This window comes from Camelus dromedarius, chromosome 5 (assembly GCF_036321535.1).
Source record: "Camelus dromedarius isolate mCamDro1 chromosome 5, mCamDro1.pat, whole genome shotgun sequence".
In the NCBI taxonomy this organism is placed as follows: Eukaryota; Metazoa; Chordata; class Mammalia; order Artiodactyla; family Camelidae; genus Camelus; species Camelus dromedarius.
This window is the reverse complement of record NC_087440.1, coordinates 36,335,945-36,352,536: the sequence shown is the minus strand read 5'-3', so window position 1 is coordinate 36,352,536 and position 16,592 is coordinate 36,335,945. Positions and strand designations below refer to the sequence as shown.

Genomic DNA, 16,592 nt, shown 5'->3' with positions numbered 1-16,592 from the left:
TGGAAGCCTCGTGAATGAAGTCATGGGTTATGACTGAGGTCAGGGTGTTGGAATGAAGGAAAGCATCAAAAAGAAATACAGCATTGGTGAAATCTTAAAAGATTAATAGGTTTTTGGTAACCAGAAAAATGTTGGAAAGGGTTGTTAAGCTGGGGGACCACCTCAGTAAAATAAATAATCTATGAAACATGAGTAGAAAACTAGATCATTTTAAAAGAATGGCTTCAAACATTTTTTTCTCATGTGTCCTCAAAAATAATTCTAAAAACCTTTGTACCTACTTTTGTATTTTTAAGTTGACAACTTGAACTATTTTTCAGAAATTTAAAGAATTTTAATTTTGTCCTGTACTGAAAATATTGATATTTGAAAATAAAGCTGTTACATCACTCATTTAAATATATACATTAGAATCTAAGTATCAAAAACATTTGGGTTTTTTTTTAAATCAATCTTTTAAAAAATACATGAATAAGCTCTTCTTTGGCAGTAGTACATTTTATAATATTCTTTGTTTTCTTTGAGTATGTTACACTTTTCCCAAAGAATTGTATGCCAGTGTAATGTATTTTTATACTTAAAAGTCTTTCGTTGGCTCCTTTTTCATAAGTATTTACAATAAAAATATGTTTATATTGTAAAATTTCTTGATTACAACACTTTAAATGTTTAAAGCATTCTCCTGGATTAAGTTATCCTTACAATTATTAGTAGTAAGACCTTTATCCAGCAACATAAATATTATGTAAAATTTTATCTATGCTTGTTAAACATAAAAAATAGAATGTTACTAAAAATATATTATTTAATGAGTTTGATTTTTTAATTTAGTTTATAAATTGGTAGGTGATTATTACTTATTGTTTGCATTAAACAGAGTTCAGCAGCGATTTTACTCCTTTTTTAAATTGTAGGAGCCAAGTTGTAAGCACCCCCAAAACAAAACGAAAAAACCCAGTGATTATTTTTTGGAAATTCATCCTCTCTCTTTAATTCTCTCTCTGTTAATAAGTCCATATTCCCTAAATATTTCCCTAATTTTGGCGAAAGCATGAATTATAAATGAAGTTGCAAAAAAGTTGATTTATAAGTGATTAGGGTCGTTCACTTCATGCCAACACAATATTTCTAATTTTCCCTTTGTTTTTCTCCCAGAGGATTTTCCTCCCCATGGCAAACTACCATAGTAACATTTGGAATGTTTGAGAGGCATACCTTCCTTTTGGAAAGTGGGAGAAATATTGTGAAAGGCAACTTGGGGATGGAGAATTTGAAGACTACAGGGATTTTCTCAGACAAATCTATATTAAAAGAATCTTTATGGATTGTTAAGACTCATTCATTTATTCAAAGTATAATTATTGGGAATTTAGAATGTTCCAGGTAGTAGGGATACAAATGTAAACAAAACAAATTTTGTTAAAACTCTCCTTCTACTCAGCACCTCTTTTGTATCTTCCGATTTTCCAAGAGTATGCCTACCTTAATTTGGAGACTGCTGTGGTCGAGCAGAGTGTGCTTAGGTAAGACTGAAAAATGGCTTTCGTGTGAGTTCATGGAGAACCTTAGATATGATGCCAGGTCAACTGGATTTCATCATGTTTGTATGACTGTCAATTATTGAATTTGAAAAATTATTAAGATCATTTCTGTATGTGGTGAAGATATGTTACGGAAGAAAGTTTAAAAGCAAGAAAACTTTGTTAAAGGTTATTTTCAGCTAGTAGTGGCAGTAGAAATGCCCTCGTTCCTCTTCTTTCTTTCTACAAAGTCATCTTGTCTTCAGCTATAACCTTTGCATTGCTGCTAGTCTAGACAAGTCTTCTAAATTCATGCCTTGATTACTGCAGGTGATATACCTCATAGCTGGGTCTTCCCCTTCCTCCCACTACATCATCTTCTGGCCCTGCTTTTCCATGGTCCATTCTCAAGACCATGATGAAATGAGACTTTATTTTTTTTAATTTTTTTTTAACATTTTTAAATTGAGTTATAGTCATTTTACAATGTTGTGTCAAATTCCAGTGTAGAGCACAATTTTTCAGTTATACAGGAACATACATATATTCATTGTCACATTTTTTTCACTGTAAGCTACCACAAGATCTTGTATGTATTTCCCTGTGCTATACAGTATAATCTTGTTTATCTATTCTACATATGCCTGTCAGTATCTACAAATTTTGAAATCCCGGTCTGTCAGATGAGTCTTTAATGGGTTTCCATCCTATCCCTCCCTAGCTTAATAGTTTTCTTTTTCTTATTTTATCAAAGCTATTTACTTTTCCTGGCCTTTAGCACTGTAGACGATCTCACTGGACCCTATCTCTCCTACTCAGCTAGGTCTTTCATGCCTCTTTAAGTCATTGTCTTTGTCATTATCCTGGCTATTGCTCAGCTTTCAATTCCAAGCCTGGATGCCCATCTTAGTTTACTTGACTTATCCATGTGATCCAGCAGTCCTGCCTGCCAGTCTTATGTTACTTTCCATATCCCCTTTTTATTTCTGATTTCTAGTTTTGGTATAAAGTAGTACTTTAATATCTATCAAATACTTTTTATATAATAATTAGATTATAAGCAACCTGAAGGTCTCATCAATGCCTTAATTTTTTTCAATTTCCACAATACCTGGCACAGTAATGAAGACATTGCAGGGAATAGATTAACATTTGATAAAATTATCTTAAGTCATATACTATACTTCCTTAATTTCTTTCTCAAGTACCTCGATACCTTTTGTATAAGGAAGTTATTAAATTTTAGGTTCTAATTAGAAAATTATGATTTTTTTGAGGAGAAAGAGTTTGTAGAATGGCTGCTTATTGTTCCAGATGTTGCAGGCTGTCTCAGAAATTGAGTCTTGGGGGGAAAAACTGGGCATCTGGTGGGAAGGAAATCAGAGAATATGTCAGAGTGTTACTTTAAAGGCAGTGGAACCTCAAGATCAGGAGGGAATTTAGTAACGCAGAGCGGCACTGTGGTGGTACATGAGATACAAAATAGAGTCCGTTGTAGGAAAGAAATTCTGTCAGTCAGAAAGACAAAGAATCCAAACTGTCAAGGTGGATGTCATAACAGGTATAGGGGACCCTGTGACAAGAAGACTGACAGCAGGCAGCATTCAGAAATCCAGACAGCATGCTCAAATGGGTTGTGGGATTATGAATCTCACATGGTTAGGAGGCTAAGGTAGCAGGGGCCCTTGAAGCACCACGAGTTAAAACAGGCAGGACCCAGGAGTCCAAGGAAGGCATTAAGACAATGTCAATGTATACCATGGTGTTTAAAAAGCATATGTTCTGGGGTTAGACTGCCTGGGTTCTAATATCAGGTATAAGTGTTCTTAAGAGCTTGGATAAGTTACTTAAGTTCTCGAGGAGCCTCAATTTCCTTTCCAGAAAACCTTGTAGAGATGTTTAAGAATCAAGTGTGATAATTTTGTGAAATTCTTAGTGCCTGGCATATAGTAAAGATTCCATACTTATTAGGTATGACTAGGATTACCAACACTGAGATAGAAGTCTAGCTTCTAGAAGCAAGTTGAAATAACCTGATGTTGAATTTCCTAAATAGAGAGCATAGGGATACATAATTTCATCTTAACAAAGAACATGGTTGACTCAAAGCCTGGGGTAGGGCTGAACATAGATTAGCATATGCCTGGCCCATGGAAAGCACTTAGTAAATATTTGTTGAACGAATTATGTATGTAGCCATGGATGAAGGAACCAGAGGGATATAGAATTGCAGAGCATGCCAGTAGGCAATAAAGTGGTGCTTGCCTTCATTCCGTTTTGACGACAAACCATGGTAATTTATCTTCACAGAACAAGATATTTATTTTTGTAATATTTATCTTGTAAGTACTTGGCTTTGTTCTCTTAGTCTGAAAAGATAATCAAGAGGAGACGGAGAAGAGATAATCACGATGGAAAACCAGAGAATGATATTGCTAAGTATGAGTGGGAAAATGAAAAAATTTTCCAAACTGATGATTTTATTTAAATCATGAAGGAATCAACTTTATTTCTCTAGAGAAAAATATGCAAAATTTGAGTACTTTCTCTTTTACGTGTAGTGAGAGGTTAGCTTATAATTCTGTTATTTCATCTTACTTGTTTATCATGTTTCTTCAAGTACATCTTTTTTATATTACTGCATGAAGAATTTTCATGGAATTTTCTTTTAAAGACATGTTTTACAGTTTTAAGGTTATCTTGTTGTCTTCTGCACGTTCCAAAAAAATTAAGCCCATAGAGAATGTGTACATGTTTAGAATAGAGAGAAAATGAAAACAAAGATCTATTATAAGGAAAAGAGAACAAATGGAAACTTTTCTGAAAAATAAAGTATTGTGTTCCATAAGAAATTAGTCATAGCGCAAACTTAGTGTCAGAAGGCTAGGTTCCAAGTCAAAACTTTTCTATTATTCACTAAGTCTCTTTGGACCTTGGTTTCCTTAATTATGGATTCAAATTCATCTGATTTGGTGTGCTTGCTCCACAGGAACGTTTTCAGGGGACTAAATTAAATAATATATAAAATGTTTTTTAAACTGATGTTTCCCAACATATTTTTGGAAGATATTAGCTTTTTGAGTTCCTTCATGAAAGAGGGTAGAGATTAAGTTGTTTTCATGAAGACAGTTTAGAAAATATGTCCTATATCCAGGTCATCTACATCTTAGAAATGAATGGTCTTTCCATGTTGCTGCAAATGGCATTATTTTATTCTTTTTATGGCTGAGTAGTATTCCATTGTACAAATATACCACAGCTTCTTTACCAGTCATCTGTCAGTACACATTTAGGTTGCTTCCATGTCTTGCCTATTGTAAATAGTGCTGCTGTGAACATTGGGGTGCATGTATCTTTTCAATTTAGAGTTCCCTCTGGATATATCCTCAGGAGTGGCATTGCTGGATCAATACCACTTTCCATAATGGCTGCACCAAACTACATTCCCACCAGCAGCGTAGGAGGATTCCCTTTTCTCCACACTCTCTCCAGCATTTGTTGTTCATGGACTTTTGAATGATGGCCATTCTGACTGGTGTGAGGTGATATCTTGTAGTTTTGATTTGCAGTTCTCTGATAATTAGCAATATTGAACATTTTTTCATGTGCCTATTGCCCATTTGTATGTCTTCATTGGAGAATTGCTTGCTTAGGTCTTCTGCCCATTTTTGGATGGGGTTGTTTGTTGTTTTGTTATTAAGTTGTATGAACTGTTTATATTTTCTGGAAATTAAACCTTTGTCAGTCACATCATTTGCAAATATTTTCTCCCATTCTGTATGTTGTCGTTTTGTTTTGCTTATGGTTTCCTTTGCTGTGCAAAAGCTTATAAGTTTAATTAGGTCCCATTTGTTAATTTTTGCTTTTATTTCTGTTGCCTGCTAGACTGCCGTAGGAGAACATTTCTAAGATTTATGTCAAAGAATGTTTTGCCTATGTTTTCTTCTAGGAGGTTTATCATATCTTATCTGATATTTAAGTCTTTAAGCCATTTTGAGTTTATTTTTGTGTATGGTGTGAGGGAGTGTTTTAACTTCATTGATTTACATGCTGCTGTCCAGTTTTGCCAACACCACTTGCTGAAGAGACTGTCTTTTCTCCATTGTATATTCTTGCCCCCTTTGTTGAAGATTAATTGACTGTAAGTGTATGGGTTTATTTCTGGGCTCTCTGTTCTCTTGCATTGATCCATATGTCTTTTTATGCCAATACCACACTGTTTTGATTACTGTATCTCTGTAGTATTGCCTGAAGTCTGGGAGGGTTATTCCTCTAGCTTCATTCTTTTTCTTCAGTATTGCTTTGTCTGCCACTTACTTTAAATTTTCAGGTATCATTCTCAAAAGGGAATTTAGGAGAGATAGCTGAGCTTACCACATCAGTTTGGGTATTATCTTTCACAAGTCTTTTTATTAATATCTGCTCTCTACACAAAGACTTCTTTAGCATCTATCAGGATATTGCACATTATGTCCTCTTCATAACTTCAGGTGGTTATGATTTCTAAGACCATTAAATGAACCATAAATTTTAAGAGTCTGTGATTAGAAAATGCATAAAGTCGTGTGTTCTTCTCTTAATCCAAGAATGAAAATCCCCAAAGCCATTGCCACAGTACTATACCTCTGAGAAGGGTACCTCACTTCCCCACCCACACTGTGTACCACCGTGCCATAGAGGGTTCTTCTGTCTGCTCTGCAGGCGGTTTAGAATTTATATCCTCAATTCTTCACTTTTAAGTTTGTTTCTTTCTGTCTCAATATGACCTAAATCACTTAGTCGTTTGATAGAAAAGTAATCAGAATTTCCCATATTAAGGCTGAATCCTCTCAAATAACTTGTTGAAAAGATATATTGACTCTAATTTTTCTCTTTCCTACCTGTCTATGTTTGAGTAATATAATCTCAAAGGCAGAAGAAGGGGAGAACATGCCAACATTAATTTATCACAGTTAAATATATGGAATGAATTCTCAATTCCAGATTTATAATAAAGCAACACTATTAAAATTAAAGATTATAAAGAAAATATTACTTAATACTAGCCCAAACAATATAATATAGAATATACACATACACTAAAATATTTAATTAGTTAAATCTTAATTTTTTTATGAAATTTTGCTGTTTTTACAAAAATCCTTTGCTTTTAGTGACTAGTTTCCATTAATTACATAAGAATTCTCCAGGCAATTTGAGTCAGGAAAATTTTTGTCTTGGTCTCCAAATGGCATTTCCTCCCGGACTTCGAAACAACTTATATTCACCCCATGAATATGTCACCAATCTGTAATGTGTGAATGGACACTCTTCTTTCCTATAGTTGACCAAATGTTTCATTTCCTGAAAATTAAATTACTTAAATGCAACAGATGGCCCGAAAGTCCTGTAGTAGCTTACTCTGCCATGAAATTTATTATCCAAGTTCCTGAGATAGTCCTGAGAAGTTAGCAGAAATTCTTTCTGAACACTGCTACGCCACAGTTGTTGTGCAGTCATGAAACCATTTTTAAATTAATTAAGTTACTTTAGACTTGAGAAGGAAAATGTTGAAATACTATTTCCTATTTTATATAAAAAATTAAAGTTGTGAAAAAGTCACATCCACTACTTTGGTTAAAGCTTATCTTAGGGTTGATCTGAAGGTATCTAAAAGAGAATATGAATTATACATGATAGAAAATAGTAGCTTTAATTTTTTTTCCTATTTCTAGTCTTCAAATATTACCTTTTCTAAGAGGCTAAATAAATACTTATTAGAATAGCATAGAGAATTTGGATAATGAAGGCATGATTCTTTATATTCTGTTTCTTTTGTTATTGTCACCTGTGAAAACAAGTTTGGTCATTTGGTTCAATGCAAAAAAATACAGCTCTTGAGTAGGCATCTATGATGACCTTATCTCAACCATACATAATAAACTCAAAAAAATCAATTTATTATATATCAATTTATTATAGATCAGCCATATATATGCAGAAAAAAATACAGTCATTTTGTTGTTGGGAAGATTTTTCAGCTACCATTCAATGCATTCTTTAGCAATCCTATAAAATATAAAGATTTTGGTAAAAGAGCAAAGGTAAAAAGTACAAAGAACGTATGAGTTTAAACTTTTCTAAAACATATTTTTTTTACAGTTGTGTATACATGACCTTTAATTCAGTGCATTCATTGAATATGCTTTTTTCTCAAATATATACCTGACCTTATTCAAAGTTCTTCATTGAGAAGTAGTAAAAATTTCCCTTTCCTTCTCGTGAAGATGCTATTCAAGGACTTTTGTAGAGTCCTTCAGAGTTTACAGAGAACATGGCACAGAAGAGATGACAGTGAACAGTCTCATTCATCCACTCCATGCTTTTAACCTGGAACTTTCTGGGAAGACACCAATTAGATAAGCACATATTAAAGTCTTGCTTTCTGTGTGGAGGTTCCTCAAGTCATGTTGCAGGATAGTGAAAAGGAAAAAGGAATATATTGAGTGAAGGACTTCAGTGCCTCTGAGAACTCATGTACTGAGAAGAGCACAGGCAGAGGCACATAGGGGTTGACATTGCATATGGACTTAGGGATTCAGATAGGAGAACTTGCTGGTTATCTCCTGCCTCCTCTTCTCCCCAAGCCTCCATTTCTTCCCAAGCCTCCACAGCCTAAGACAAGGGCAGCAGAAGCAGCACTCCTGTACCACCTTTGTCCTCTCCTGCCCAACTTGGGCCCTGGAGGTCTCGCCCCCTTAATTTTTATCTTCTCCTTTACACTCTGGGCTTTCCTCTGTCAACACACAAGGGACCCGCTTGCTTTGCTGCCAACTTCTGTTTGTCTGCTCCTTTCTTAGTCATTGTTCCTATTCCCCACCCAAATAAGGACTTGGCCATTTAAGGAAGCCAAACTCCACAGAACACAGCTTACATGCTTAAAGTTAGAGTAAAAAGAAAAAAGAATCAGTTAAAAGGATACTCAGAAAAGGAAGGTATACTTATCACATCTCATAGTGGACTTGTCCCAAGAGAATCATAACTCAGGCAGGACTCTCATGTCATCCTTAAAGTTTCTGCTTTGATCACTGATTTAAAAGAGGACCACTGAGATGCCTGGATACCCAGAGGCTGGTGGTCTGTCCAGTTGGTGTGGCTCCTCTATCAGGGAAGGGATCATAAGAAAAAGGCAATGAGACAGCCTTGGCACAGGTTCAGGTACGAACGATGCTGTCACTGGTCTCTGTACTACTTATCAAACAGATATATGTAGCCATTAATTAGTCTCCCTCCTAAAGATCTGGCATTCCCTCAGTTGTCAAAGCCAGCCAGCTCTCTGGTCCTATTTGTAGGCCATCAGGACAAAGAAAGTAAGAGCAGGGACAGCGTGAGCTCTGTTAGTCCCACCGTTGCTCCCTGTGCTTCAGCTCTGACCAGGAGAGAGTAACCCGGAGGCCTGATCTATCTGACGTAGCCAGTTTGACAAGTTAACAGTGTGCCAGTTTCAAGAACAATGACTCAAAAGGTGAAAGGCCATTGGGTGGATGTGCGGGTGTCTCTTGGACCCCATTCAGAAACTTGCCATTCCATGACCACATTATGCTGCATGATTGGGTACCAGGGCATCAGAATCAAAAGGACCCATCCGATGTCTGAGGTGGAGATCAAAATTGCCATCAAGGAAGGGCACCCTGAGAGACAGGTTGTCATGATGGGAGCTACTGCCAGCCAGAGCGTAGCTCCATATCGAGTCGACACCAGGCTTTCCATGCCACTGAGTAGCCTGGAGAACAGTGACAATGCACACTCACCCACAGCCCCCTCGTGGCTCTCCACCCAGCATCCATCTGTGAGGTCTGAAGAGTGAGCCATTTCAGGCTTCCAGTAGTTTGTAAAAATTTCATTTTACGTATAATTTTACTGCTCACTGAGATTTTTTTTCCTAAAAAAAGGATTTAATTTCTTTTTTTCTGTTCAGCTGTTAGCACATTGAAGTTAGTCCTGGTTTTTTTTCTTTAGGTAGTTTTTATTCATGATGATTTTTTTTCTTGTTTTTCATTGAACTATAAGTGGAATATATAATAGTTCTTTTAATGTTAAGTTTTTTTGTTGTGTGCAAAAAAAAAAGGAGTAAAAGTCAGATGATCAAAGGCTTTTGTTGATGACCTCAGACCAACATTCAGACTTAAGCATCATTACAAGGGCCTAGCTAATGTTAAGAATAATTTTACTTGACAGGTGTGACAATTAACATGTCAAGCCAAATACAGCCTGTCATTATTGGCCATTACTTTATTGTGGAAATATTTACTGAGTGCTGGAGAACCAAGCAGTACTACCACATTGTATGTTGTCCTGAACAAAACAGGGGCTCAGTAATCTTTCTTTTTTTTCTGTTTTCATGGAGATCTTTACTCTGTGTAAGAGCTTCTGTTGCAAACTACAGTAGCCTCCAAAACCAGAGCAATTCTAAAAGGTTTTGCCTAATAAGTTTTCATCAGTGCAGTCACATGTACTACATGAACATATTTCGTCTTGTCTACATTAAATTTCTACCAAGTGTGTAGAGATGGCCTCGTCTGCTTGTTTAGAACAATATGCTTAATATTGTACATGATACTAAGAAAGTATAGATTTCTCAATATGGTATTCTAATTAAAACCTAATTAGCAATTTACTGTGCTGGAACTTGGATTTTTAGCCTAGAAGAAATAATTTCACTATGCACAGGAAGTAAAGATGTATTTCTTGGAGACATTAGAATTTCAAAAATATAAGGCAACACATGTGGAATTTAGAGGTGTTAAAAATCTTAAGTGTGGGGTTTTCCATAGCTTTAAGCTTGAACAGTTTTGTATAATCAGCGAGCTTGCCAAACAGTATCAAAAAACTCATTTTCTTCAAGTGCTTTATTTATCTTTAATAGAACCTTCATCACCCTGGTGTTGTAAATTTGGAGTGTATGTTTGAGACTCCCGAAAGAGTGTTTGTTGTTATGGAAAAACTCCATGGAGACATGCTGGAGATGATCTTGTCAAGTGAAAAGGGCAGGTTGCCAGAGCACATAACGAAGTTTTTAATTACTCAGGTAAGGAATCAATTAGAGTCAGGGGGGAAAAAAGTAATATTTAATATCAAATGTTATCCCTGATGAACTAGATAGAGCTTTCTAGCCTTGTTGTTCAGTCCTTACCTCCACATTCTAAATCACCCTTTACAAAGTTGCAATGGCTTTGTGTTCTCTAATTTATATCTGTGCTCTCCAGAGTTCAGGGTAGCAACTGAGTAATGTGTATGCAGGCCAATGTATTAAAACCACTCACGAAATTTTAAAAGACATAGTGGCTGGGTCCTGATTCTTTGAAAATATTCAAGAATGTGTATCCTTGTTAGATACTATTGAATGCTTGGGGCTTCACCTGTCTTGGTCTCTGTATGGATACCGTAACATGGTACTTTGTCCGAGTTTCCTGAGAAACCTGCTATGTTGATCAAGCTCATTTCAGTGTCTGAGGCATAAAGAAACTTGACGGTTCATTTTGAGTTTTCTTGTGGCCCTCTAAATTCATGACCTAGTAGGAAACATTTTGAAATAGACCAATAGACTAAAATAAAATTATTTTGATGAATTTCTCCTTTATAGATACTTGTGGCTTTGCGGCATCTTCACTTTAAAAATGTTGTTCACTGTGACCTCAAACCAGAAAACGTGTTGCTAGCGTCAGCCGATCCTTTCCCTCAGGCAAGTATAAAAGCCTTGCTCAGCCAAAAGCCAGCTGACAGCATCGCTGGCTCCCCTGCAGCATTTTGTCACCTTTTCTCCTCAAAACCTTTATTTGTTTCATGTTTCACCTGCTTGTTTTCGTCCATTTGTTACCTTCTTATATTTTCGGGACACGGCTTTGTTGCTCTGCTTCTCAGTTCAGCCTGCCTTAATAACGCACACTGAGCCTTCTCATTCTACTTTGGCTTCTGTTGGGTGGACGTCCTGGAGAACTGGCGGTACCAGGTCAGTGCTGAGCGCGCTGGCCTGAGACTGGGACACTGACGAGCCCCAGGGGTGCTACCAGCTCTCTAACATCGGGCAGGATATCACAGTTCAGTGTTGTTCTCAGGGACAAAGACAAATGTTTCTCCTTTTCCTCAACTCAGGGGATACAAAACAACTGGACCTCTCCCCAGGGAATCTCGTATCTAAAAGTGACCTAACCAAGGGGGCTGTTCTTCCTCGCCTCCCTGACACTTTCAGGTTGTGGCTGGGTGTCCGTGTGGAGCTAATTTTGAGGATTACTGTGGATGCCATGATGCCCCCCTGGGCTTCTTCAACCTTTATTGATAATAAGCCCTTGAGTTAAATGCATCACTTCCCTGATGTGCGTGATGTTTTCTGCCATATTGCCATAAAACCATATTGCCCTCTTCTGAGTGTACATATTTTCACATTTATCTCTTGGTTTTAGGGAGGAGGAAGGGAGAATGTTCAGATATTTTTATGAAGGAAAACATACTTTTGCATCAGGACATAAACCACTATCTTTAAGTACATAAAATAGAAAATAGCTATCACTTTTACCATGAGACATCCATACAATGTATGTAAAGTGTTATAGTTGTTTTCCCGGCCCACGTGGGCTAAGACCTACACAGGCATACAATTTGTGGCTTACCGTATCTGCAAACCACCATTGTTATCTGCAGGTGAAACTTTGTGATTTTGGTTTTGCCCGGATCATTGGAGAGAAGTCATTCCGGAGGTCAGTGGTGGGTACCCCAGCTTACCTGGCTCCTGAGGTCCTAAGGAACAAGGGCTACAATCGCTCCCTGGACATGTGGTCTGTTGGGGTCATCATCTATGTCAGCCTGAGTGGCACATTCCCGTTTAACGAAGATGAGGACATACATGACCAAATCCAGAATGCGGCTTTCATGTACCCACCGAATCCCTGGAAGGAAATCTCGCATGAAGGTATTGTCTTCCATTCATAAATGATAAAAGTTTAATCCAGAAGTGTTACAGTTATATTATTAATTCAAATGTGAATTGTTAAATTGATAAATGCTCATTGCAAACTGCCCACTAGAGTAGAAGCACAGATTGATTGAAGTGGATTGAGAAGTAGAGGAAATGGAGACCAGAATATCTTCTGGTGAAATGTGTGTTTTGTATTTTAGATATTTCCTATTTTATCATATTTTGTATTGGGAAATTAAGAAATACACATTAAGAGATAAGTGAAATAAAGAGAAACTGTTAATATTTGGTACATTTCCTGAGAACTTACAAATAGTTATATATTGATATAATAGTAATACTCAATCTTTACTAAAAATAATCTTTTACTTACTATATGCCCTTTTCTGTATTAAGTACTTTTAATCTATTACGGACACAAGAACCTTATGATACTGCTTTTTAAATTATCATATTACATATATTAGTATATCAAGTTCTTTGTATACTGATTTCCTTTATGTGACATTAGAGTGTGTATATTTTATTTAGCCTTTCCCTAGTTGTTTAAACCATTTTAGGTTGTTTCTGTTTGTTCAGTGATAGGTAATCCTTACGTATAATTTCTTGTATGTATCTCTAAAGACTTTTTTAGGATAGATTCCTTTGGCAGTGTTGCATTATTTAAAATTGAGTTCTTCTTCATAAATGTTTCCTTAAAGGAAGAGAGAGAAGGAGTTTTAAAAGAAGTGATGGGGCAGTCAGGGCAGAGCGAATGGCTGACTCCATGCTTCAGAAAGGAGTTCCTCATGAACTTGCTTTGGAGTTTATTTAATTCTCACAAAAAAAAAAAAAAACCCTTAAGATAGGTTTTACTATTATACCTATATTTCAAGTGAGAACACTGAGGTAAAAGAAGTGAACCACCTGCCAAAATCACAAAGTTCATACGTGGCAGAGCCAGAATTTTACCAGATACATGTGAGCACGCATTCTTTAACCACTAGTTCTGCTTCCTTTTTAGTTTTCAGGTAACATTTCGTTCTAAGTTTGTTGAGATTTTTCACCACTTAAAAAGGTGAAGACATCCTAGATAAACATCTGTTTGATACTTGTTATTGCATGTGGCAGTATCAAAATCGGAAAAGAGCATGTATTAACTACCTGGATAATTAGTTCTTAGACTACTGTTCATATTAAATGGCAAGAGACATCCATTATCTGGACTTTAAGTTACTGTTGACAGCAGCCTTTAACTTCATCTAATTAGTTGTAAAGCATAGCTAGGTAGATATATCTTAAAGGAATCTGTGACCTGCAAAGAGAACTACCATGTACCCAAAAGACAAATGAAATATTTCAGATAATTCAACAGAGACAAAGGGAAGTGTAATTTTCTTTCTCATCCAGGAGGCAGAAAAGAGAAAATTATCCAATAACCTTGTAACCGGACCTTATCAGGGAACATAACCTTTAAATACACGTAGCCCTTATGTTTGATACCTGCAATCCAGAGATCCAGTAAAATAACTTGATGTTGTTACCACAGTGCAAGTCTGAAGTATCTCTGAAGCCAGTCAGACATTTTCTTGTTATGCAGGAATAGGACACGAGGAAAATAACCTTCCCATTTAAAATTTTTTTTCTTGAAGTAGTGGAATAAATGATGCCTGCTCTCTGGTGTCATGGAAATGTGCCTTCTGTGTAGATATAACCTACTTAGCTAAGGATTATGAATGTTTAATGATCACTACTAATAGAAACCAGAGACATAGACATCAGTAGCTCAGGGAACTCTTGCTGGGAAACCGCAGTGTACATACGTAAGTTATATGAAAGTATAGGACACAGCATAAGATGTCCTTCAGAGAACTTTCGAAAGTGTGTTGGGGAGATGAGTTATATGAATTTGGGAAAATGATCATTTAATTCCTTGAATTGTTAGCTTGGTGTAAAACCAGGGTCTCCAGATTCAGAGGAGGAAGAATCACTGTGGACTTGACTCATCAGAATTGCATTTTCAGAGGAGATGGAACTGAGGCCAGTCACTAAAGAATGAAAGGGAAGAGAGACAGCATTTCACAAAGAGGGAATTACAAGGGATAATTCAAGAGGCATTTATATTTGACCAGAAAGAACACATTTTACTTGGCTGTAAGATGTGCCTGAGCACTAAAAATTTCCTGCCGCTCGGACAAAGTGATGTGGAGACCAGCTCAGGTAGAATCTCGCTCTTCTAAATGACTCAGGTATCAGCTTAGGAATTAACTGGCCTCTCTTCTCAGTATCTTTTTCTAGCTCATCCCTGCCTTTGAGGCACAGGAGTTGTACTATTTGCCAGCTGAAGCTCTAATGGCAAATGAGTTACGTATCTGCTGGTGTATGAATAGAACTAACATTGAATATAAAGAAAAGCTAGTTTAATTATGTCATAATATTAGCTGAGGTGTTACAGATGTAATTACTGGCCCAGATTCTATTCCACTCTCTTGTTGAGAACAAATAATTTCCTGATTAGATATGATCACAGGGCTGGTACCAAATAATTTTCAGCACATAGAATCTGATAAATACACAAAAAACTGGTACCTGACAAAGGGAGATCACAATGGATATTAGTAAATTTGCAGTCTCAGGATACTTTAAGCTACACCAGAAGCACTAAGAATCCAGATGCAAGGAAGTAAAGATCTAGGCACTTCAGTGACTCTAAATCAAAGTAAGGATCAGCAGTGAAGAAGTTTAGAGGCTGTCCTTCTTGCCATTCTAATCAGCTATCACTTACCTTCTTCAAGCTTCAGTTTCTTCTCTGTAAAACAGGGTAATGATTTCTGCCCATATAATGAGGTTGTAATAGAGACTGAAAGAGAGTAAGGATGTGAAAGGCATCTGTAAAACGCAGGTGTGGGGTGAGGCAAGGATTTGGATCTAGGAAAAGGATCGCAGAACCCTAAGCTAAGCAGTTGTTCTGGCGGGTAACCAAGAATTGATTGTATAATTTTGGAAATTATATGCAAACTGATGTGCATGTTTCCCAAGTGTTCTTCAGACATATTGTTAGTTGTACTTTTGGGGGGCATGGAAAAGCAAAAAGAAAGTTGCAAGGTCTCTGTAGCAAGCGTAGATGTGTCAGAATGAGAAAATTCCGTTCTCATGCTATTTTTCTGCTAGTGTAACCATGGACTTGATATGATACAATACTACATATTGGAGTGCTTGAGCTGTCTTTGTGCCATTGGATCCTCAGAACAATCCTCTAATAAATAATTCATTTTAGTCTCTGTATGAGAGAGAAACCAGAAAGGTTAAGAGATTTGCCTATCACACAGTGGTAGGGCTTAGACTTGAAATCATTTGTTTGCCTCCATTCTTTACAGTATACCTTCTTGCACACCAAAGGGTGCTTATTTCTAATGGCTTGATATTTAGGAACCTATAGAGAATATTTTAAACTCATTAATTATTTTTGCTATTATAATAGAATAAACTGAGTACTGACAGTATAGAGGTATGCTTACTAGTAATTTATCAGTGAATTAATCAGGGTTCTTATGTACAAAGAATGGAAATCTATCTCTAACTTAGGCAGAGATAATTTATTGACTCGCACAACTGGGGAAGTCCAAAAGGTGAACCCCATTCATCTGGATCGTGTAGTTCAAGTGTCACATTTCTCCATCTCTCACCCTTGCTTTACTTTAAGAGGGGTTCCTTCTCAGGTGGACTTTTCATGTGGTGCAGAGTGATCCCCCAGCAGCTCCAGGCTGACGTGCTACCCAGTGCACAGAACCTCAGAATGGAAGAGCAGTCATCTCTCAGTAGCCATAGCATCTCTGAAAGGGGCACAGATTGGCTGTGCTTAAATCCCGTAATACCCTGGGATCAATCATGTTGTCACTGCAGGAGCCTGGCTCTGATTGGCCCTGTGGATGATGGAGAGCCCCTCCAGGTTGAAGAGAGGAAGTTCCTGCAGGGAAAAGATACTAGGCTAAAAACAAACACAAAAGCATTAACTGATGTCCATTATAAAAACAGATTTTGAGGGGAATCAAAGTATGACATGAACAATGAGGAAAAAATTGAGGAAAATGTAACAGATGTTACAGATAAAATGGAGATAGTAAAATTAATGACATTTTGAA

General features: G+C 36.8%; 1 protein-coding gene across 2 annotated transcripts in view; it reads left to right on the top strand.

The window, feature by feature from the left end:
• Positions 1-16,592, top strand: part of PRKD1 (protein kinase D1) — a 278,738-nt gene that overhangs the window by 244,909 nt on the left and 17,237 nt on the right. For both annotated transcript variants that reach the window (XM_031453524.2, XM_031453525.2), the window contains 3 exons: positions 10,426-10,587; positions 11,143-11,241; positions 12,198-12,465. In XM_031453524.2, the coding sequence (XP_031309384.2) occupies positions 10,426-10,587; positions 11,143-11,241; positions 12,198-12,465 (529 nt within the window). The remainder of the gene's footprint in view (positions 1-10,425; positions 10,588-11,142; positions 11,242-12,197; positions 12,466-16,592) is intronic.